The following is a 24,784-nucleotide window of genomic DNA, read 5'->3' as shown; positions in this document are numbered from 1 at the left end:
TACCCATATAGCCTTTTTACTGAATTGGATCTGACTTTGTAGAATTAATGTCAACATTTCTGTTCAGGACAGAATAACTGGTAAGTTTTGCTAAGTTTTTTCCTGCTGGTGACTGGCTGGTTATTTTTGTTTGCACAAACCATCACTGCAATTTGCATTTTTGCAGTCCTAGCTGATGGGCAAAAGACAGATAAGTGTACTCTTATATACAACTTGCTATGAGCTGGTGTGAGAGATGTGCTGGTTTCTGCATCGGTTGAAATTCTATTTTCCATAGTGTTTTTTGTTTTTTTTTAATCAGCAAAGCACTGGACTCTCCTGAGATATGGCAGATTTAAGAGCTATCTTGTCCCATACAGAAGATGTATGCTGAATTAACAATACTTTCGTTATTAGTTCTTCAGTTACACAGCTAATATAATACGATACCATAAACAATAAACTGCAAATAAGCATTAGAAAAAGCACTTCATCCTGACCCCCTTTGTATATTGCCCTCTATTTGCCATGCAAAGGCCAGTGAGACTATCAGTTTTAAGGAAATTCTGCGTCCCTATTTTAAATTTCCTGAAACTATTTCAACTCTTTGATAGAGATGTCTTCTTTCTTGTTTGTTTCAGATTTTATTGCTACAATGTGGTGTTTATCTGTATTAAAGTTTTTTTTCCTTTTTGGGCATATTTTTCTAATTAATTTGTGCTGTACAATTTCATTTTGCCATCTACTTAGTACAAGCAATGTATCTGGAATCAGTACATGTATGTAATATACAGTGGTTTGAATTAGAATCAGAATTATTTTGACATATTCATTTGGTGATCTCATATGCTGTACAGAATACTTCTATTCGACATCATATTAGTGGGAAAAACTTTACATTTATACACATTCCTAAAGAACAAAAATAAATCCTTTCCCAACAACAAATAAAACCCAAATGGAATCAAATCAATATTTATTACTGTCATAGACCTGCATACAAAAGAAAAATAAAATAAAAACCACCCCAATAATATATTACATTATTTGAACATTTTGGCAGAATTTCTGTAGTAGTGTCCTGATTTACAATGCCAGCAATTTAACTGAGTTCACTGAAAAGTTTATAGTTTGAAAAAAAGCTCATTTTTATTGACCCAAAAAAGTAAATAAAAGGTCCAGCAAGTCCAGAACAATTTATACTTTATTGTTAATACTATTTTTCTATTTTTCGGTAGAGCCACTTGTCAGAAAATCAGTATAATGAAAAGGATTAAGATTTAAATGGAAGACATAGTTCATTATTTATTTCCAGTACTTTTAATGTATCAGAAGATATAGGAAAGACTTTATAAAAATCATACAGCCCCTCTTGTGCAACAGTGAAACATATATGAGCAATGCCACATCTTTCTTTATTACTGTTTGGTAGAATAGCTGCTTTGAAAATAATTATTTTTTCTGAAATTCTACTTTCATTGAAAACATTCTGAATCCCATTTGCTACCACATGGTTCTCTCATAGCAAAAATTTCTCTCTCCATTTATAGAGAATCATTAAAAAGCAAGCATTAAACAAACCATACAAACATGGTAGAGGATAACACATAATTGTGTCTTCAATTATTCTTGGTGGACGTGTAAAAAAGCCATAAAATTTTGGATTCAAACACATACTTTGACACAAAGGATTTTAAAGATCAATATTCAGTTTAAACCAGAACTTTTCCTTCTAGGATTAATGGATAAGCAGTTAGGAAAAAAGCCATGGAAGATTATTTCAATATATGATTACAGAGGCAAAATTACTATATGCACAAATATGGAAAAATTTGATAGTGCCCACTATGGAGGAATGGTTGGTGAAATTGACAGATTTGCTGAAATTGATAAATTGACTTCTTTGATTAGACAAAAGACACTAGCTATACTTATTGGTCACTGGAATCCTCTAATGGACTTTTGCGTAAAAATGAAAAAAATGAACTCATGATTTATGGTTTTGATGATTAGACAGAATAGATTATAGAAAGAAGACAATCATGATGTAACTTTAGAGAGAGAGGTTAAAATATATTCATACTTATAATTGCTGTGAAGAATATGGGAAGCCACTTTATATCTTTTTTCTTTCTTTTCTATTTTTTTCCTTTCCTTTCCTTTCCTTTCCTTTTCTTGAACTTTTTGCTTTTTCTTTGATTTATTTTTATTTTTTCTTCCTTACTTTATATTAATTTGTGTTAGTTTTTATCTTCTTGTTTAAAAGTTTTAATAAAAATTAGATAGAGAGATAGAGAGATAGATAGAGGAATACTATTTCTTCCAAATAAATAAATAAATAAATAAATAAATGTCTATTATTATAATTCCCTAACTAAAAATTACATTGAAGTATTTGGAAAAGGAGGAAACAATTTATGACCTAAATTCCTGTCGTTTTCTCCCATTCCTTGAATATGTAGATAAATATAACCAATAACGGGACTGGGAAGATAGAAAACTTTTAGGATCAGAGATTTTATTATTGAAAGATATCTATGTCAATATATTTTGCTAAAGAACTGGTTAAATCTTCAATGTGGATTCAATTAATATAACTTCAATTAATTATTTTCAAACTGATCAGATAATGTCAATTATCTCAGGAACAAAATAACATATACCTACTTCATTTAAAACCATTACACTGAAATTATATAAAATATTCATGTAAAATATAGCAGGATCTCTTTAAAGTGCAAAGAAATATAGGAAAAGGATCTAAGATACAATTCTCTTAATCTGTGTAGAAGTCATTTTGGTATAAAATTGTTTTCAAATCTATTTTGATGATTCATCAAGAATTGACCATAACATAATTAATACATAACAGTATACTCCTTTCAATTTCTTTATATTAAGCAAAACATATATATTGTGGTACAGGGTGGTAAATCAAATTGCATACATTACAATCTCTGGAGCCTAACTTACCCAAACTAATCTCAAAATGCTAAGCAGGATAATGTCTGGTTAGGGCTTGAATTAAGACCACCAAGATGTCTCAGAGCTACAGAGAAGACTGTGAAGATGCGGAAAAAATTCTTTACTAAAGAACTGGTTAAAATTTCAATGTGGATTCTGTTCAATTTACCATAGCAAAATAGTGTAAAAGCTATCTATATTTGTCACTGGTTCAAAATTTATAAAGATGTGGCTGAAAAATTAATGTGACAATAAAGAGAATTGAAGAACCCTTAAATTAAAGATTGTTTTATTCAGATCTGGTCTTCACTCTTTCACAAAGTATTTCCATTTTAGTATATACAGAGAGATTTGGGACTGAAAATATTGAATATTGATATTCAAAAAACTTGAAATATTTTTCTTTAAAAATTCATATGTATCTATGTCCTAGTTTCCCCAAATTTGTTTTCCTTTTTTAGTTTTATTACCTCCTCTTATTTTCATTAATTTATTGATGTGACAGATTCATTAAAAAAAACAAGATTAGAGAAAGAAACTGCTGCTGTTAATACAAGTCATTGCCCATCCATCTTTCAGCGTAACATTTTTGCAACATCAGTCAGTACTTTCAGCCAGCACCAATATCTTATTATGAAATGGTCTTATACCACGTTAGATTATTGCTGTGTCTGTTTACAATGCCCACCAGCAGTTCTCCAGTTTCATACAGAAGTCATTTCCAAGACTAAGCATTCATAAAAATACCAGAATATAGAAATTCAGAAGATCTGGAAAGTCCTTAAGCAACTACACAAGCCTTTCAGCATCTATAGACCCTTTATGATGTAAATGTAGAGTTTAACACCTTAACAAAGGATCCTCACAGTCCTAAAAACTCTTTGAAAGTAAGTCACATTGATTTCAATAGGGTTTCTTCACAGGAAAAAAATGTACAACCCAACCTACATTATAATTTTGAATTGTTAATCACATATTAGTGGATAATTATTCTAGTATATTTTTCACCTACTTCCATTAGCTGTCTCCTTCTTTGTATATAAACATATATAAAATTATTGTAGTGTCAATGAACATAGAAACATATATTCAGATAAATATTGAGCAATATATAATGATTGATCTAGTGTCATGATTAGTGTCAAAATATGACTTGAGAACCAAGTTTACAGCCATATTTAGTCATGACCATTACTGGAACATCTTGCAGCAGTCAATATTTTTCAGCTTTACCTATCTCAAAGAAATGTACTGAAAATAATAGCTGAACAATGTACAGTATATAAGATGATTTGATAAATGAGAACTTTCCTGGTATTAGAATAATAGCATTAGTAATAGTTCTAAGACGAGCCAGTTATCTGCCATAGCATCTTGTTAGGTCTTAATGTATCCATGCAAACAGCCAAACAAAACAGTTAGTACTTGCTTTGATGATAAGGACCTGAGAGTAGAGTAGAATTTAGATTCTTACTGGGAAGCTCTCATGTAAGAAGGAGGGGTTGGAGGTGGGCTGATGTCAGTATCAAAGGCCACATTGCATCAGAGATTCTGGGAAGGAGTAGCTTGCAGAGGAAAAGATAGGAAAAGCCTGAAATGGATTTAGCCACTGGCTGTTGAAGTTGGGTTGCTGGTTTTAGTTAAATCCACCATGGGCTAGCAAAGCTGAGTTGAATTTGTTTGTGGGAAAAGGGAGAGATTGACCAGAAGGATTCTTTGGGCAAAGTCAAACTCAACACAGCTGGGCAAGATCAAGGAAGAAAGAACTACAAAGATTTAGTAAGGTATTTTTAATGCTAGACTGCAGGTAAATACAGAATACTGGAAACTGTAGAAGGAATTTACCACTCTCCTTTAGAGTAATTAAAGAGTCTTTTTGAATGATTTAAAATGTTTCTTACTGGGTTTCTTGCCATCTGGGCTGAATTGCCATTTATGAGATAAGCTGCAAACAGAGTTACTTTCTGTTTCTTGACTGCTTATGTCTACTCTCCCTTCTGTTATGTTCCCAGCCGCCCCACGATCTCTCATAGCCACTATTCAAGGAAGTTGAAGAGAAGGAAGCACTACAAAACCTTTCTATTCATTGCAGAAAGTGGAGCAAAAAATGACAAAAGATTAACAAGATCAGTTTTACCTGCCAGAGACAAGTCAGCAGAGAACAGCTGCAGTCTGATCGATGGAGGTATGCCAGTCAGTATAACTTGAAGCCCTTTCTTAATTCTAGATGGAAATAGTTCTAGCATTTAGCAATATCCAGAGGTGCAAATGAGCTAGGTACATACATACCTTAAGTTGATATTTCAACCTTCTAAGTGACTTCTGTTTAAAATAGCTTTGAGCTAGAAGTCATAGGCTGTGTCAGTCAAGAGGAGAATTGTTTGCACAAAATTCAACATAGCTTGGAGCTGAGAAAGTGAAACTGCTCTCACTGTCTTTTAAGTGAATACAACTGAAAGATGAGGAGGAGAGGGGAACAGGACAACCCTGCAGCTCTGCATCTTTCAATCATCTCCCTTGAACTCAATAGGTACTCTATTACAAGGTCCATATGTCAACAAAATAAGTCTTCTATAACTTCAGGTAGGACTACAATTCCCATCACTGTTATGTAGATCATAAATGATGAAAGTTAGAATTCAATACAAAGCCATTCACAAATTGCCTTTCAAAATTTTCCTCTACATGTTGGGCATAGAATTTGAATGGTTGATTTCCCTGAATTCTTCAGGATAAGGAAAAACTCCCAACAAATTCTCAAGTGCATGATTACCTCTTAATACTGGTACTAAGATCAATACTAAAAAGTCCGAAGGAGTTCTCTCATGAGGTGTTCTCTTGAGAAATATGAAAAACCAGGGAGGCTACAGATGACTGGACATATCAAGTATTGGAAAGATGATTGTACAATAAAAGATAGGATATTCACATACAGCCTTTGCCATCTCATACCTATATAAATGCAGGAACACATTCTACCCATAGGTGTTCATCAGAAATTCTCTTTTGAAGTATTTTTAAAAGATAATTATATTTCATAAAATTAAATGAAAACTGGCAGAAAAAATGGAGAATTCCTCTGTCTGGCACTAATTTAACACACTGTATTTCTTTGTTTTTGGGGAGGTTATACAAAATTTCTCCATTCAGCTGTCTCATAACACAGGCCACAGAACACAACCTTTTCCCCATTTATAATTTGAAATGGCTCAGCCTTAAGAATATAATGAAGAAATAATTATTTTAAACAAAGAAGGATAGTTAATAGAAAACATATTGTTAAAAGATCAGAAAATGTCAGATACTTAAACAGTGAACCTTAAAAAACTGAACTCAGGGGCCTTGGCTAGGTAACAGATTCTGGACTAACATTTGCCCTTTGTCTGAACTAAACAGTGTTACTGAGCCCAGTGGAATGTACAAGTCATACTAAGTGTTCAAATATGGCTATGTTCTCAAAATTTATAAGCTGGTGAAACAACTGGAGTAGCCATAGCCATGTTTCAAGAGTACTGTTAACACAAGTAAAACCTTATATGAGCAAAATGTTATTTTTTTAACAAGCACCCAATATGTTTTTAATCACTTCTTCTGCTCCTGTTCCTGTCTTTCCATTAAAAGCTTTACAACTTCTACACAATTATTTCTCAGTGCTTTTCTTGCACAACCTTAGAGATGTCCTCTTTCAGATGAGTTCACATTTATTTAATTATGGCTTATTCTTAAACAAAGCAGACATCACTCCCAGGCTTTCAAATAATTAATCAAAGTGTCCAATGTTATCTTAAATAACTGGAGGTTTCCTGGATTATAGCAGCATTATTAACATGTGATTAATAAGCAGTTAATGAAAACCAGCTCCAGCAACAATTTATTAAGATACTTTATCTTACTTCAAAGTTAGGTGACAAAGTTTTAAGCCATAGTTCAGAGACCTCTTTCATTTAGCAATACCTTCTTAAAGTATCAGCTGGTTAAGCAGCTGATAGAACTCAAAACATATGCGGGCCCATTTGTTTTTCCTGGAAAATAAATGAGGCTTACTTGTGTTATTATTGGGCCAGTTGACAGTGGCTTAAATCTAGCCCAAGTTGTCCGAGATGAGCTTGTTTTCTGTACTCCATAATTTTTGTAATTATCCTCATACTTGGAAACAAGAAAAAGACTTCAGCATCTTTAGGTAATCCTAAAGTTGTATAAATAGAGGAAAAATGTTTGGGAAGGAGGAATTCCAGTACAGGAAAACACACCCCTAAACAGTCCAATGAGCACCAATGAATGCATAAACTATCTGTTAGGGGAGAGAAAATCATGGGATGGAATCTTCCAAAAGAAGTCATGGGTGACTGGTAAAAATGCCAGAGCTTTCTACATTGCGTCACTTTGTTTCCCACTCACTTCCACTAACCATAATAATGCAAGATGACACTTACTTGAGGACCAGGTTGACCCTGTATAGAAAAGAGAGAGAAAAAAAGAAAGAACAATTTTAAAAGGCCATAACCATTCTTAAAAAAAAAAAAAAAAGCATAAGAGTTTCAGCTTTCTAATCAGAAGACAATGCAGTGATGTTTGAGACCTGAAGACTCTATTCAAAAACTTTTGGTTAAAATTCAAATTACAAAATTAGTTTAAAGTAAAATATCCACAATATAACGATATAATTATTTCAACAAAATAAACTTTTTCTAACTTCTGGTAAGTTTAGTGCAAGTCAGAAATAGATTCATGTACTGTGTACAGGAACAAGGTCATTTTATTTTCACAATGTGCTGCTAATGATCTACATAAAAGCATATTCATAAAGTAGCATTATTGTCTGATAATTAGATTGCAGCAGGCTAGCTTTAAAGTAATCTCTATAAACCTTATCCTAAAACCACCAACAACCAAATCCTTAACTGCAAATACCAAACAATAATTAACTTTAAAAGAAACTCTAGCCTTTCATATGAGTATATTTTCCTGGAGGGGGGGAATATCAATTGGTTTTTCACTCTTCAGATCCAGTGAACTGCTGATAAAAGTTTTTTTTTAAAAAAAAAGCTTTCCCATCCTTCAGTTAATATTTTTCTCCATCCAAACTACATTGCATTCAAAATTCACCGTCTTTAAAGTGATAGGGTTTTTTAATATATATATTAGTTCAGATTCTAATTTTTAAAATATGTCTAAATATTTGTTGAATAATAAATAAATGTTGTTGAACACCATGCTGTTACATTTATTTTATTTATGTTGTTATTTACAGAGCTTATAGGCTACTCCAATCTGAGTGGCATACAGATATGACAATCATATTTCTTTGAAAGTATCAAAAGCAGTAAACAAGCAAGAGAGATTACAATGTTCAAAATTATTCAGTACTGAAAATGACCAGGTTAATTTTGAACATTTTTTCTCATTCTTCGAAATGGGCTTATTTGATTTCCTTCCTTCCTTCCTTCCTTCCTTCCTTCCTTCCTTCCTTCCTGCCTGCCTGCCTGCCTGCCTGCCTTCCTTCCTTCCTTCCTTCCTTCCTTCCTTCCTTCCTTCCTTCCTTCCTTCCTTCCTTCCTTCCTTCCTTCCTTTTCAGAGATAAACAATAGCCATTGTTGACTATATTTGGAATGTGTAGGGCATGGCAACTGAAGATGAATTTTTTTGCCATTTCCAATACAAGAAGAAACAAACTCACTTTCTTGACATAAGCAACTATTCCTAACCACAATGACACTAAAATGATACAACCTGTTTCATGAAGACATGACAGAAGTCCTGCCCTTTAACATCCATGAAGTATGTAAGGAACAGAGCTACATACACACATTTTGCATCATGAAGCACAATTCCTTTTTTTTCTTGTTTCTACCTTGATTTTAAAAACAGCACTCAGATAGAAGGGAACCATCTGCATAATTACACTCCCAAACTTACTTACTTTCAACCAAAATTACTTTCCAAACGTGGCAATACTAACACATCCGGACAGTCATAGTTAGAGAAACTTTTTCAGGCCAAGAACTTCATGTAACTGTTTTGCACCCAGGACGTTACTGAGATCATACTTTAAAAACTATTTGATGGAGTCAGGACATAAGCTACATTTTACTTCTTTTCATGTATATTTCTTCTGTCATACTCAAAACATGTTCTATATTGGGTTGCCTTTGAAGGTCGGTAGACTCAGAGACTGCAACTGATGAAGAATGAAGCTGCCTGTATGCTTGCAAATGAGAGCACTTCAGCCATGTATCACCCACACTGGAAGCACCACATTGGCTTCCAATAAGTTTCCAGGTACAATTCAAAGTTTTAGTTTTAATGTTTACAACCCTATATGTTTGTCTCCTAGATATCTGCAGAATTGATTTCTCCATACAGAAACAGCCCATCTAGTTTATTTGTCTCATTGAGTATGTTAAGGGTTTCTGCCTTACAAAAGGTGAGATCTGTGGGGGCTTAGAAATGGTACAGGTAGTCCTCATTTAGCGACCATCTTGTTTAGCATTCAGAGTTATGAAAGTGATGAAAAAGTAACTTTACAACCTATCCTCACATTTATGACCTTCACAGGTCTGCAAAGCAAAGGAAAGTTGAAATAAGATAATAAGCAGTCGCAGTTTCACTTAGCAACCGCTTCACTTAACAACCGAGTTCCTGCTCCCAATTATGGTTGCTAAACAAGGACTATGTGTCCTTCTCCTGGTGACACCCATTTTACAGAATAATTTCCTTCTGGAGATCAGACCGGACTAATTCTATTCTAGTGTCCCTTGGAAAGCTGCCAAGCCAAAGTTATTCCACAGGGCTTCTGAGAGTTGATATTGCCAAGTGCTATTGTATTGCAATATTTGAAATTGTTTATATTAATATGTTATTATGTACCGTATTTTTCCGACTATAAGACGATACTTTTTTCTAAAATCCTTACCCTAAAAACTGAAGGGCGTCTTATTCAAGGAAGTCAGCCGAGAATCGCGGTTGCAAAACTGCCAAACTTTGTTTCTGCAGAGAGGCTTCCTCCTATTGCTAGCCTCCAATCACGAGTGAAATAGTTTGTCTCCCAAACAGACTTCCTCCAATCATGAGCCTGATGTAACTGACATCAGCTGATGCTGAACAAACCAATTAGAGGAAGGCTGTTTGCAGAGACAAGCTATCGGCAGTTTCACTCGTGCTTGAATGTAATCAGTTATGCAAAAGAGCCTGGAAATAGAGCTGCAGAGAGATGGTTTGGACCTCCTCCCACCGAGTGTATCAGGTAAATGTTAACTAATTACTAAATAAAAATGTGTTCTGCACTATCTTTAAAATACTGATTTTTAAATTTTGGGCTGGAAAAGTGGGGGGCGTCTTGTACATGGGGGCGTCTTATTGTCGGAAAAATACGGTATTTGTATTATGACTTTTAAACTTGTTGTATTTTTTGTTGTGATCATAAACCTTAAATCATTCAATGATTTGTAAAGGAAATAAATAAGCGAACAAATAATTTAATAAAAAACTTTGAGATGTCTCTCAGAGACACTTTCCAATTTCTCAAGAATGCATACAGCCCTGAGACCTCAGGATATGCAATTCTGATGATCCTCCTATGCATACATTCCTTAAAATCTTGTGTAATTATCAGCATGTTATTTCATAGTCATCATTTCACATAACATTGATAAACCCAAAGCTTCTTATTAAATTAAGGATTTTTTTTATAGTAGGTGTTCCTGGGATATGTCTCAGTTTTTAAAAATCATAACGGTACTTGTTCACTGGGGCTAGTTTCCATTATGGGACAGCCATAATCACTGTTCTTCAGTTGACAGGGTTGTCTTCATATCTCTGACAGGAGAATTATTTTAAGCCCTATCATTCCTTCCACCATAATACATCTCCCACAAATACACATAGGAAAAATATAGTTAGCGTAAGCTAAGAGGGACATGGAAAGTGCCCAGTATTGCTTGGAGAAAATAAGCTGGATATTTTTTACCACAAACAATTAGCAGTGAGAAAATAGAAGACTTTTAAATCCTTGGAAAAGTATTGAGACCTGAAAACAAAAAGATTTCATGATAAAGATAATGTTTTTATCCAGAATTCACCTAAGGCTTCAGAAAATGTTTTACTGAGAGGTGAAAACAGCTATGAAACCGGTTTAGTGATCCCAGAAGTTCCCTAGATTACATTATATAAAGAATTAATATAAAATTCTATCTGAATTGAGAATGCATTGAATGTACTAAGCAATATTTAAACATTTAGTACCATGGATAGTGAAGAACTGCCATTAGGATGTGCATGTTGTAAAAGTAGCCAGGTGGCATTGGAGATATAGGGCACATCAGTGGTGGGTGTATTTCCTGATAGTACAGACTATGATGAGATCAAATAGTTTATCTTCTGAAATAGTTTGATAAGCAGTTATAATGAGAGAGATACTTTTTTCAAGGCAAGGTAATCAATGTATGTCAACTGAGTAGGAGCGTCTCCTCTAAACTTCAACTGAGGGACAGTACACATAATATTGATGGAAAGATGGAATGAGGGTCTCCAATAAAGCTCTTTTCCTAATACAAAACAAGCCACGCTATCAATAGCATTGGAACTCTAACAGGAAGATGATGCAAAACAGAAGGAGAAGAGGAAAGAGAGGAAAGGAGACAGGTATGTAGTAAGATGTAGAAGACCCAAAAACATGGAAGCACAGCAGAAAGCACACATTCATTCTCAAATGCAAGCATCATGAAAACATCCACCTCTGACATTTTAACACATTTTCCAAATGGTACCTGCAGGTTAAAAATGTCAAAAATCACTGGAATATTGATAGAACTAGCACTTCCATAGCACCATTTCTGTATCATATAGTAACATGTCTCTCTAAACAACTGTTTAATCCTTTCTCCACAGTTGTGGGCTAAAGCTTTTCTCTCTCTCTTTTGTTTTTCCAAAGCTGAAGGCTTGATTGTTGTTGTGGTGTTTTTTTTAATTGCAGATTTTAATTTGTCTAATATTAAATGTTCTTATGTACCCTTGTTCTGACTGTATCACTCAGAATTCTTATAAATGAGGGGGTTGGTGAATTGGGGGAGGAGTGTTTCTCTCATTTCATTAATTCCAGGCTTGATGAACAAAAATACTTCTTTAGTTTCACCATCATTGGCACATAGGGTTACCCATTTATTTTAATGCACCTGTACTTCTCAAAGAGAAGATCTTTAAGGGTAAATAATTTTTACTAATGTTCAAAACTTTTCTCACTACAACCTGCCTATTTATAAAAAGCACCTAGGAGATTGTATATGTACAATCAATCAATCAATCAATCAATTTTATTTTGGTCATAGACCAGCATAATTGTATATGTACATAATACATGTATAATGGCATCATAATGGCCTCTTTTTTTGAGTGGGTCTATGATTAACACCCTCTGATAATTATATTCACAGATTTTCCTCCACAACTGGGACTGGAATTCAAAAGCACTCCAAAGGTCATAGAGCATTTCTGACAACATGGGCAGAGATGACACAAAGCAACCAACTGTGCTCCAAGCGTTTCTGTTAAATCTGACCTTGAATTGAGGCTAGACTCCTTTCAAAATATGTCTCTAAATGTGGATGTTAAATGCTTGAAAATCAGGTCAGACGGGATTTAGGAAATCTACCCCATGTACCAAAACACAGTTAAACCTTGGCTGCAATTTTAAATGTATTTATTAGGAAATACATTGAAAGGAAAACAAGCAAGGCTGTGAAGATTATTCAGATGCAGTCTGTTTATCTGTATGGACAACCATAGAAGCAAAAACAGAAGAGGCAGTCTGGGTTCTTGGATGGGGGAAAAAAGGATTATTTCATATAAATATTTAGTAGCTAACAGAATTGTATGGCACAATATTTATCCACATCCCTGGGTATAAGTCTCACAACCTAATTTTTTATATAATATTTATTACCATCTTGATTTTTAAAAAGCAATAGAGCTGAAGACAGAATAATATCTATAAAAAACAACCAACTAACCAAGCAAAAGTAATAACATTCTTACACACACATATGCAGAAAATAAGGTGACCCTGAATAGACTGCAAGTGTCTGCACAGTAATCAACCTTTATTGTGGATGAGTAAAGTAAGTATCAAACATACAATGATAATGAAGATGTACTGAAATGTGGAGAGAAAGAAAAAGAAGTGAGAATATATAAACCTGACTGGGAGAAAATTGTACTGATGGAGACCACCATCATGATGAAGGGATTAAGTGCTCAAGAAATAATGATGAGAGTTCCTTGATAGGTTCCAATCCTCCATTCTAAATCCACCAAGCTCATAGCTGGTGACAGCATGTCTGGACAATGTGACAGGTGACAGCATGTCTGGACAATGGTCTACAATTGGAGATGGAGAATCTACCCAGAAACACGATGGATGGTCCCTAAGTTATAACCCATTCAGGCATTTGTTATCCAGATGCATGTTATATCCATTGTGAATACTCTGAATCATCTTTCTGCCTCCATTGATTTAATGACACTAGCTGCCCTAGGCAATCTTGCATTAAGCACAAACATCTGTGGCAGTGATGTTACACTGTTGAACATACAATACTGTGAAAAAGTTTTAGGCAGGTGTGAAAAAATGCTGTAAAGTAAGAATGCTTTCAAAAATATATATTGTAATTGTTTATGTTTATCAATTTACAAAATGCAAAGTGAGTGAACAGAAGAGAAATGCACACTTTGTACACTTGCACAAAGTCAGGGATCTTGTAGGATTAGAGTCAGGTGAATGATTAACCAATTATACCAAGCAGGTGCTAATGATCATCAATTTCATATGTAGGTTGAAACATAGTCATTAACTGAAACAGAAACAGCTGTGTAGGAGACTTAAAACTGGGTGAGGAACAGCCAAACTCTGCTACTAAAGTAAGGTTGTGGAAGACAGTTTCATGCCACAGGCCATACACCATGGCAAGACTGAGCACAGCAACAAGACACAAGATATTTCTACTGCATTAGCAAGGTCTTTTCCAGGCAAAAATTTCAAAGTAGACTGGGGTTTCAAGATGTGCTGTTCAAGCACTTCTGAAGAAGCACAAAGAAACGGGCAATGCTGAGGACCACAGATGCAGCGGTCGGCCAAGGAAACTTAATGCAGCAGATGAAAGACACATCATGCTTACTTCCCTTTGACATTGGAAGATGTCCAGCAGTGCCATCAGCACAGAACTGGTGGAAACCTGTGGGACTCAGGTACACCCATCTACTGTCTGGAGAAGTCTGGCCAGAAGTGGTCTTCATGGAAGAATTGAGGCCAAAAAGCCATACCTCCGATGTGGAAACAAGGCTCAGCGACTCAACTATGCATGAAAACATAGGAACTGGGGTGCAGAAAAATGGCAGCAGGTGCTCTGGACTGATGAGTCAAAATTTGAAAGATTTGGCTGTAGCAAAAGGCAGTTCGTTTGCTGAAGGGCTGGAGAGTGGTACAATAATGAGTGTCTGCAGGCAACAGTGAAGCACGGTGGAGGTTCCTTGCAAGTTTGGGGCTTCATTTCTGCAAATGGAGTTGGAGATTCGGTCAGTGATGGTTTGGCCCCCACAGAGCCCTGATCTCAACATCATCGAGTCTGTCTGGGATTACATGAAGAGACAGAAGGATATGAGGCAGCCTACATCCACAGGAGATCTGTGGTTAGTTCTCCAAGATGTTTGGAACAACCTATCTGCTGAGTTCCTTTGAAAACTGTGTGCAAGTGTACCTAGAAGAATTGATGCTGTTTTGAAAGCAAAGGGTGGTCACACCAAATATTGATTTGATTTGGGTTTTTCTTCTGTTCACTCACTTTGCATTTTGTAAATTGATAAACATAAACAATTACAATATATATTTTTGAAAGCATTCTTACTTTACAGCATTTCTTCACACCTGCCTAAAACTTCTGCACAGTACTGTACATTGGCTCCTATGCAATCCAGAGCCCTGCATTATCAGAATCCCAGGAAATGTGGAAGCAAATAGGGCTTTGCTGTTGGAGACATTTATACTAGCCTCACTTGAGGTGAGTCCACTTTAGGTAGACTTACACAAAAGTAGCTTATATAGAAAACCTACTTGTTGACAGTTCCAGATAAAGAATGCCTGAACCAATGAGAAAGAAATGCACTCTGGCTCCTGTTTCGATTGAAAAAATAGAAGGAAAAGAATAGGAACCCTGCTTGTAAAGCTGCCCATATGGAGTCTCAGCATTGCTAAAGCAACATTTCTCATCCTGTGCTGTATGCTGAACAGCTCCTCTGTGAATATGGATTAGTATCCTTCACTCATGAATAATTTTGGTTTACGTCTACATAAAAATATAAAAAGACAAGAATTCCATAGACAAAGCTTTTTCTATCATAGCATCTTCATGACAGAAAATATTTAACAGTTGAACTATTAATAAAAAATATTGGCAGCTAGGAGCTGCTATATAACTTTGCATGTATGCATATGCAAACTTATATAGCAGCATATAGATAGATGATAGATAGATATATATATATACACACACACACACACACACACATGTTTGTATGTACATACACCCCTCCCCATAAAACCTTTCCCTAATATCTTCAACACTAAACTATTTCTTTTTTTTTTTTTTAAGTCATGGTGCTTGAATGCTGAATAAGTCTTCTTTTCTCCAGAAAACAAGCCAGCGTGTCTTATTCACTTTGATTAATTCAACAGATTCATTTTAGGGTAAATGGTTAAGGAGTGAAACAAAACAAATTACATTAATTTGCAAGAACTTACATGTTATGCTGCGATGACTGAATATTTTGAATTACCTTGAATTAACCATACGCCTTCAAAATTAGAGAATCAATGAACAGATTAGAAAATAAAGAACAACAATTACAAGATAAGCATTTAATATGAGCTACCAATTTAAAAATTTTTAAAAGCAGTATTAAATAGCAATGTGCAAAATTATTAACTTTAAGGAATGGTAAGCTGAACAATGGAACATTTCCATTACTACCTTACTTTTGTTAATTCACAATTCACTGTTTTTCCTCATGATGAAATTGTTAAAAATAAATTATCTCTGATTCTTCTTTCTAAATTAATCATAAGTTTAGGAAAAGTGCATTTAAGTTGTGTGCTTGTGTGTGATTCCATAGGAGTAATATAAGATTTCTAGCCATAGGAGATTTGGTTTTTAGGTGGACAAGGGAAGTTTTTTAACTATGCTTTTTCCTGCTGCCTCTCTTTTGAAGAGTAGCTGTTTTCTGTGACAATCCATTAACAAAATACTCTTTTTGAATAAGTCAAATGAGTTTCAAAATGTTGTTTCAAAAGACTATGATCCCAGTACAAAACACAAAACTAAATTACATTACACAGTTGGGATCCCCTATGTTCTTCCATATTGATTACACAATTGGCAATTATCTCCTAAGGTTTTAAAACTGAGTATCTGCTTCCTGAAGATGCTGGGGCTTGAATCCGGGACTGTACATTTAAAGCATGTACTCTACCACCAACCTAAATTAAAGGGTTGGCCTCTTGCTTTGTTCAACAAAAAACCCTCTGGCTAACAACAATTCCAACTGGCCAAAGAGCCCCTCAAAAAAACCCCTTGAAAATTTACAAATATTAAATATTAAAATGTTAAGATATGTGATGCGCAAGAAGGAAATTGCTCCCATTCCAAAGATGGGAGAGGTGCATTATTGGGGACACAGAAGAGGGCCTTTTTTGCTGTGGAAACTTAAAATGTATTTGGGGGAAATCAGGCTGGTACCAACATTGCCTGTTTTTCAGCAATTGATGAAGCCTGGCCAGTTTATTCAGGATATAACAACCACAGCATAATCATGTCTTCTTGTCCCTTGAAAATATCAGTCTCTCTGTTACTGCATTGTGACTATTGTGGTTTTACATTTCCAAAATATAGTTCATACTTCTAACACTTTATTGTTTCTATTTTACATATCTTATGGATTGTAGCCCATGCTGAGATCTTTACGATACTGTGGGAGTATAAATATTTTAATAAGTACATAAATAAAATATTTCAACTTGGCCTTCTGACACCATTCTCCCCTTTAAAAATCCAGTTGTTCCTGACTACTTTAATGCCTTTTTAAAAACCACCTGCAGTGTCCGTGCGCTACTAAATGTGGCATCTTTCAAAGCTGCAGCATTACCAATGTCATTAAAATACTGCTCAGTGAAGATCTATGCTACTTACACAAGCAGCTGAGAGATTTCCTATAGGCATTGTAGAAGTGACAAAAAAGGATAAAGTTAAAAGTTCATTCATGAGAAAATTGGCTTGTAAAATCAACCAGAAAAGGGATACCTTCCTAGGAGATGGCTGTGCTGATCTCTTTCACTTAGGAAATTAATTGTTAGAGAAGTTATTTATTTATTTAAAAAACTATATATGAAATGCACAAAACAGAAAAAGAAACAATATGAACCCACAAACATTTGCAGACAGAAAATAGGATTAAAAATTGAACATACAGAGCAGCAACTAGAACCTCCAAATGTAACTTTAATGACCACCAAAACTATCCTATTAATCCTATACCCGTTATTATAAACACAATGGATATGACACTTTGCCACTTGTCCTACATTATGGAAATCTGCTTCTGCTACAGCACTTCACACAAAGGTTGGACTCTAATATAGATCATCCCTAGGAATCCACTGGGGGCTGTTTCCTACAGAAAAATTTCAGAAGGATAATGATGATGACAATGATGACGATGATTAGCCACCTTTTAAAACTGTGGTCTGCTCCCAGTGATTTCCCTTTTCTGAACTATACGGTTCCAAAACTGCATATAGAATCAATGGTTTTCCCCAACTTGATTCCTAGCCATAACAAACTCTATAGGCAAACTACTGCTTTCCTTTCTAAAGCTTTCTGCCATTCTTCAACTGGATAAGACATTGTGGAAGGTCTTTTGAAGATCCAGCTTGCAATGTGTTCACTAAACAGTTATTGCAGACAAGTAATTTCTTACACTACTTGAAAAGAGGGTGTATTAGAAGAAAATGTCTAAATTAAACAGCCACCAATTTAAAATCCAAAATTTTTGTTCACCACTGTTACAGGTGTTAGACCTTAAATGTTTAATGACACTACTGGAGAAATCAATAACACGATACATCTGCAAGCATTCTTCATTAATTTTATGACAAATAAAAACTGTATCCTATGGGATGAGAGAAATTGCACAGTTGAGCAAGAAATGTGGGAACACAATGTTACATAGATTACCTAAAGTAATTGTTGGGTAATTACCTGGAATCTGAAATCCATATTTCCAGATCTGATTTGATCAGAAATGCCTACATTCACAGGATAATTACAACACCCTTCTGTGTTTGACTAATATTAGATAGATAGTACTCTATATTACTTCTCCAAAACGGTTCATTAAAAGTCAGATTGGACACAATAGGGGTAGCTATCATGATTACTGATTATTTGTCTTGTGCACATATCAGGGTAGAAATTCTGCCCTAAGATAAAAATTGGGACTGGGAATACTAAGCCTTCTCCTTTCCCTCTCTCTCAGCTACCTGATAACCATCTTCTTTATCTAACTCAGATATCAAAAATGATGTTGACTGGAATGAAGTTCCTGAAAGTAGAATAAAATGACAGATCACTTTCTCTCATTTGTTCATTTTTTGTGGAAAAAAAATGAGGTTGAAAAAAACATAATATGACTAAAGAAAAGTTTATTTTCTGTATGACAGACATAATATAAATAAAAAGCATCCGAGAGAAAATTGTCCCAATTCCGTGTAGACCACTAGTTGATGTAGTCTGTATACACTTGTAGGCTAAAAATGTGATATTAAAAAAAATGTGGAGAAAATCCATGAATGTATGGCTTCCTCTAAAACTCTCTGTGGGTTTGGAGGTTATCAGCTTATTAAGAACATATTTCTGAGTCTTCTCTTATTGGAACACCAGTAAATTTCCCAGCTACCAGGAAATTTATAAACACAAGTCTCTAACTGTATTTACAAATCAGCACAGGCTTTCAAGTTTAGCATAAGTAAGTCTGCAGACACACTGAACATGCAAGAATGCTGGATACAAGTTTATCTACACTTATCTTCAGAGAACTCTTCTGAGATGCATGGGTTCTTTAAAGGAAAAATGAATAAAAGAATTGATACATAGCATTAAGATACAATTCTTCCTCCAAAATACAGCCAGAGTAAAAATTAATCTGCATTCATCTATGACATAATTATCTAGTATCTTGCTGCCATCCCTACAATATGAAGACAGTAACTATTAATCATTAAGAACTTTTTATTAATAAAAGAATGTACCAAGCATATAAAAAAAAGTTAAACAGAGACGTTCCCCTTTCTTCCTTGTGTAAGATGGAATGTTTCCATTCACATGATGCTCTTTACATACAACAGCATTTGTGAAATAAATCCATACTGAAATATAACAGTGAAACCTGATTTTCTGGTTGTTGGAATACAATATTCTAAATTTATGTCCTTCTCTGTCCCCACTATGCAATAAAATGTGGTTACCATTCAAGCATATTTTCTCTTTGAACCTCTAGATCAAAATAAGAGATGGACAGATGCATTACAGGGAAGGATCAAGCCTCAGTACTGGAACACTTGTTTTGCACATAAAAACTCCTGGTTTCTAGAAAGAGAGAGGGGAAAAACTCTTTTCAGTTCAACCCTGAGCTACGCATATTCTCTTCTATTGGTCCTCTTTTTTGAAATCTGGAAAATCAGGATTTTAGATGCCTGGAATTGCTAGCAGGGGCCAGTGGTCAAGGATTATGACGGACCAAGTCAAAATACTTTTGAGGGCACCAGTTTCATTTATCTCTAATTGGCTACATAGTGAACTTTTATTATTGGGTGTTGTAAAAACAAAATAAATAAATAAGTGGTGAACCATTTCCCTCTTTTTTTTCCCTGTGTTCCTAGTCCTGCATTATATAGTTTACAGATAAATAATGGTCTGCGATTTTTACCTGTATACCCATACATGTAAAACAAACACCATAAAGGATAAATAGAGTAACATCTAACACATAATTATTAATATATTTGGTAAGCATTTTCTGATTATTATTAATACTTGGACATTCGGAACATCTGTACAGCAACATAAAATAGCCTTCTGCCCTGTACTTAAAATGTTTCATCCTTCCTTGAGAAACTGAAGCTCTTATATACTTAAATCAAAATCATATAGTCAATTCATCAGTGCCAATGTCATTCTTTGCATGTACTATATTTGATGTGGCTAGTGCTTTATTGATGAGAAACCATTAAAATATCACTTTTCAAATATTAACTTGCTTGGAATTCAGGAGATGGATTGTTGTAACAGCTGTGGTAAGACAGCTTTGATTAATTACAGTTTCTGTCTTTACTGCAATAATTCTGAACGTCTCTCTCTCTCTCTCATAACTCTTTCTGAAGTAAATATATTAGTACACTTAAAACACACTGAACATCAGTGATAATCCCATCTGATGATTAAAGAGCATTATGTCAAATAACTGAGCGCAAGAGAAATAGAGGAAATTATAGAGATGGAGCGAGATGGTCAGGAGTGTGGAACTTGCCAATCTGGCATTCAAGCAGGTGAACAGAGGACTGTGCTCTTAATCGACATAGCTCAGCCTGGGTTGAAAAATTCCCCTTGACAATACAGCCTGCTGCAACTGTAGAACCACAACCAAAATTTGGCAAGCCTATTTGATTCAAATTCTATATTCACTGCATCGTACATTGTGCAACATCCTATAACTGTATTGGCTTTGAATATACAGTGTCTGCTTTGCTGACATTTGGCTTTATTAATATATTTTGTAAATGATAACTTCTCTCATACTACATTCCTCTTAACATAATGCTTTATTATGTAATTAAAATTTAGGGACGTGGGCTCCTCTCTCTTTTCTTTTCTTGTGCTGAATTTAACATTGTATCATAACAATATATAAACACATAGAATGTACAATAATGAAATATTTAATACTTTGAATAAAGTATATTCCCAATATTGAAAAATACAGCTAGATACAATATATTAAAAATTACTATCAAAACAATTTCTAGGATATTTATTATAGAATATTGTATCATACGGACAACAAATATTTAAGGAATGTTTTAGTACGTTTTCTAAGTACATTCAGTTTCCTTGTTCAACCAATATTAATTGATTGATTAATATATTATCATCTATTATCATTTCGATTCATGAAATTGCAGGTGTCTCCACTGTAATAAACAGGTCAATTCTTTTACTATGATCCTTGAATATTTCTAGTCCTTTTTCAAAGCCATCAAAAGGGCAGATCATCACCATATTTGATGGCAACAAATTCCATTATTTACTTATACTTAGCGTAAATTGTTTTTCCTTTAATCAAACCTGAATCTCCCTGCTTTTAGCTTAAATGGAAAACATTGGTGAGAGGTAGGAAACTTTTCTGTATCCACATTTTACAAACTATATGTTATACATCATTATCATATCCCTTCTAATCTGCCTTTCTTTCTATGCTAAAAATAATGCTATACTCTCTCCTTTTAGGGAAGCTGTTCTGTTTTGGCTGCCCTTTTTCCAGCTCTGAAATTTCCTTGTTAAAGAATAGCGAAGGTCTTTCTTTATATAGCTAGATTCTCTGTACAATCATGAAATAGTACTTGAGAACATAAAAGTAGACCCATAATTGTTAAAAATTCATATTTTATTTATCTGTTACATAACATTTTTACCATGCCTTTCCATTAAAAAAAAAAACCCAGCTAAGAATAATATAACCAGCACTGATATAATAAATCTAAATTTATTTAAGACCCAGAAAAGAATATTAAAAGCTGAAGTCAGTTATTTTCAAATAACACAGTACACTAAGAAAGCAAACCAGCTTTGTAACCAAAATGATGATACAAAGTTAGAAGGCTAGCTGAAACTTTGCTTGGGCTGGAGTTCCCAAAGTCTTGGCTCAGCCACCTAACACATTTTCAAGAGCCACCCAAATGCACATCAAATGTTGACTGAACATAAATGATTAAATTCACTATTTCAAATGTATGGTGCTAGCACACCTAGATTATATCTATGACTAAAGTAGATTTTGACACAGCTCTGTAATTGAAAAACTGCTAGATCTACTGACTAGTCAAGGAAGATGGTATAATACATTATAGAAAGCCCAATATAGTTCAATATAATTTCTAGATGATGATAACTTGGTAGATTGTAGAAAGCCATGGAGATGGCCTTGAGGGCAATATGCAAAAGCCCTTACAAAAACAAAAGGGCAGAAGCATTACTTGAGCCCTGGGAAATAAGAGGAAAAACACAATTAGACTTGCAAGATATCGTTAATATAACTTATCTCAATAAACCTTAGTTCTAGCCTTCTTGTGGAGTCTGTTTCCTGTTCTGCACAACCTCAGAGGGCTGACATATGTTTATATCCCACCTTTCCCCAGCTATTTCAAGATTTACATGGAGATCAACAAGAGTGTGCATTTGGTTGGGCTGACAAAGAGTGACTGGCCCAAAGTTTTCCCAAGTGAGTTTCTATGGCTTAGAGCGGACTTGAACTTGATCCTCCCTACTTCAACACCTTCACCACTATATCACACTGCTCCGATTCTGTAGATAATACAGAAAAGTTATCCTTCTGCCTATTCTTTTTACAGTACCAAATGATTTGCCTAGATGTACTTGTCCAGGAAAGCTAGCAATGTTTATTTGAATGGGACTTGATAAATAACATAATATTGGAGAAGTTTAGCCAATAAGTCATCTGTTAGCATTATTATCTACAGTAAGTATAGATGTAACAGGTAATGTTTCAAGAAGAAAGAACAAATTATACATTTAAGTGTGTCCCATTTTTAAAGTTAATGTTGCTTATTTGAAATCCAGATACTTCCCTATACCAAATCCACACTAAACATCAGAAACTTACCAAATAACTGACTCCATTCTAAGCTTATTTAGATTGACAGTAGAATTTAAGAGCAACACATGCTTCTAATCATACACAGAAAAAAATACTTGACATGTGTGCGCATGACAGTAATACTAAATCACACTTACACACTTGAAGGACAAAAACTCAAAATAAGTTATCTTCTATCATGCTGAACATGGGGGAAAGACCATCTAGGTAAATGAACCACATAGTTGGAAATGGAAATGTTTAAGTAATTTCCTATTTAGGGATATACTGAAGGCTGGCTAATGAATTGCACTACCTGAGGAAACCACAGCCAGTTAGTTTCATTCAAAACCGGTCTTTAAAATAATGTATCTTGAAATTTTGGTCTTGCATTATAGCACTGATTAGGCACATAAGTCTAGGCTATGCTGATGAAATATATTAAACATATAAATGATCACAGCTCTGTGAAGCCTACTCTAATCTGCTTCTTTGCACCAGTCTATGAAAAGTTTGAATGGTTAATTCTTAATGAAAGCTGCAAGCTCAAAAAATCATGACTATTGCCAATCAGGAGGCGGAATACCTGTGTGAAATAAAAACATACCTCTGAACATAACCTTTAAGCTGTTCAGTAAGATGTGAGCTCTCGTGCATTGCTCTGCATACATGAGAACCCAACTTCTTTCACTGTAGGCCTACCCTGTCTGTTCTGGGCTGCATAATTCAGATGACCATGAGATGAGGATCCATATTTCTTTGCTACCATCTAGTGGTCATCCAGAATTACACACACAAAGTACAGTATAGAACTGGGGTGAGGTGCCATCTATTGGTCATATGGATTTGTGCATCTCAGATACTACCTTTTTACCTTCTGGAGGGATGTGAAGACCTGGCTCTTCCCCCAAGCATTGGGCTTGGATGGTGGGTTAAGCTGTGAGGATGTTTGGTCTGGCACCTGGGGGGAAGGGTATGTTTTTAACTATGTTGTATGGATTGTTGTGAGTCTTCTAAAGTTACAATGAGATAGGTGGAATAATAATAATAATAATAATAATAATAATAATAATAATAATAGTAGTAATAGTAGTAGTAGTAGTAGTAGTAGTAATAGAGGAGGAGGAGGAGGGGGGGGAAGAAATCTGTTGTTATACTAATTGTGATTGGAGCCCTTGGAGCAATACCTAAAGAACTCCCTCAATATTTGGAACTTTTCAATTTATCAGACCTAAACACCCTACAAAAACATACCCTGCTTGGAACTACCTATATTCTCAGACGCTAACTTAATAATTCTTAGGCCCTTGGTTAGGACTTGAATAGGTTTATACCAGTCTTAGACTGTGAATCTAATTGTAGATTACATCATCATCATCATCATCATCATCTAAATAAGAATATACTGCAGGCCTATTTCACTGTAATTCAAGTATCTTGTGACAAATAGAGGATAGCCTCTATTTTATTCCAAGAAGCACAACAGAAATGGCAGTAAACTGAGGAAACCATTGATATAACTCAAGAAATAGCTTTTTTTAAAAAAAAAAGTCATCTGTGTATATGAAGAAAAATAATTTTATATCCTATTCCAGACAAAATGTATGTAAGGTCTAGTTTGAAATGTTGTATTAGAGGGAGGAAGAAAAAATCTTCCTGTTAAAAATGTGAAGATTGTGTAAAAATTAACAATGTTCTGTTTAGAGATATCGGCATCTTGGATTTCAAGGGATATGCCTTTAATTTAGTTCCTCCTGCTCTATGACAGCAGCATGAAATGAAGATCCTCCAAATAAGTGCTAGAATAAATCAGATATGGGAAGGGAGTCTAAAACTAATCAAGCACTTGAGATTAGAAAATAAAAGTTCAAAA

The 24,784-nt window shown here is 34.7% G+C and overlaps 1 protein-coding gene across 1 annotated transcript in view; it reads right to left on the bottom strand.

Annotated features, from left to right (window-relative positions):
• Positions 1–24,784, bottom strand: part of COL25A1 (collagen type XXV alpha 1 chain) — a 285,548-nt gene that overhangs the window by 113,121 nt on the left and 147,643 nt on the right. The window contains exon 5 of the mRNA XM_088132984.1: positions 7,377–7,394. Within this exon, the coding sequence (XP_087989110.1) occupies positions 7,377–7,394 (18 nt within the window). The remainder of the gene's footprint in view (positions 1–7,376; positions 7,395–24,784) is intronic.

The sequence above is a fragment of the Python bivittatus genome, unplaced genomic scaffold, assembly GCF_059951505.1.
Source record: "Python bivittatus isolate LINGU-HERP-01145 unplaced genomic scaffold, Pbiv_v1 ctg000070_np1212, whole genome shotgun sequence".
Taxonomy (NCBI): domain Eukaryota; kingdom Metazoa; phylum Chordata; class Lepidosauria; order Squamata; family Pythonidae; genus Python; species Python bivittatus.
Note: the sequence above shows the minus strand (reverse complement) of the source record. Positions and strands in the feature narration are given on the sequence as shown.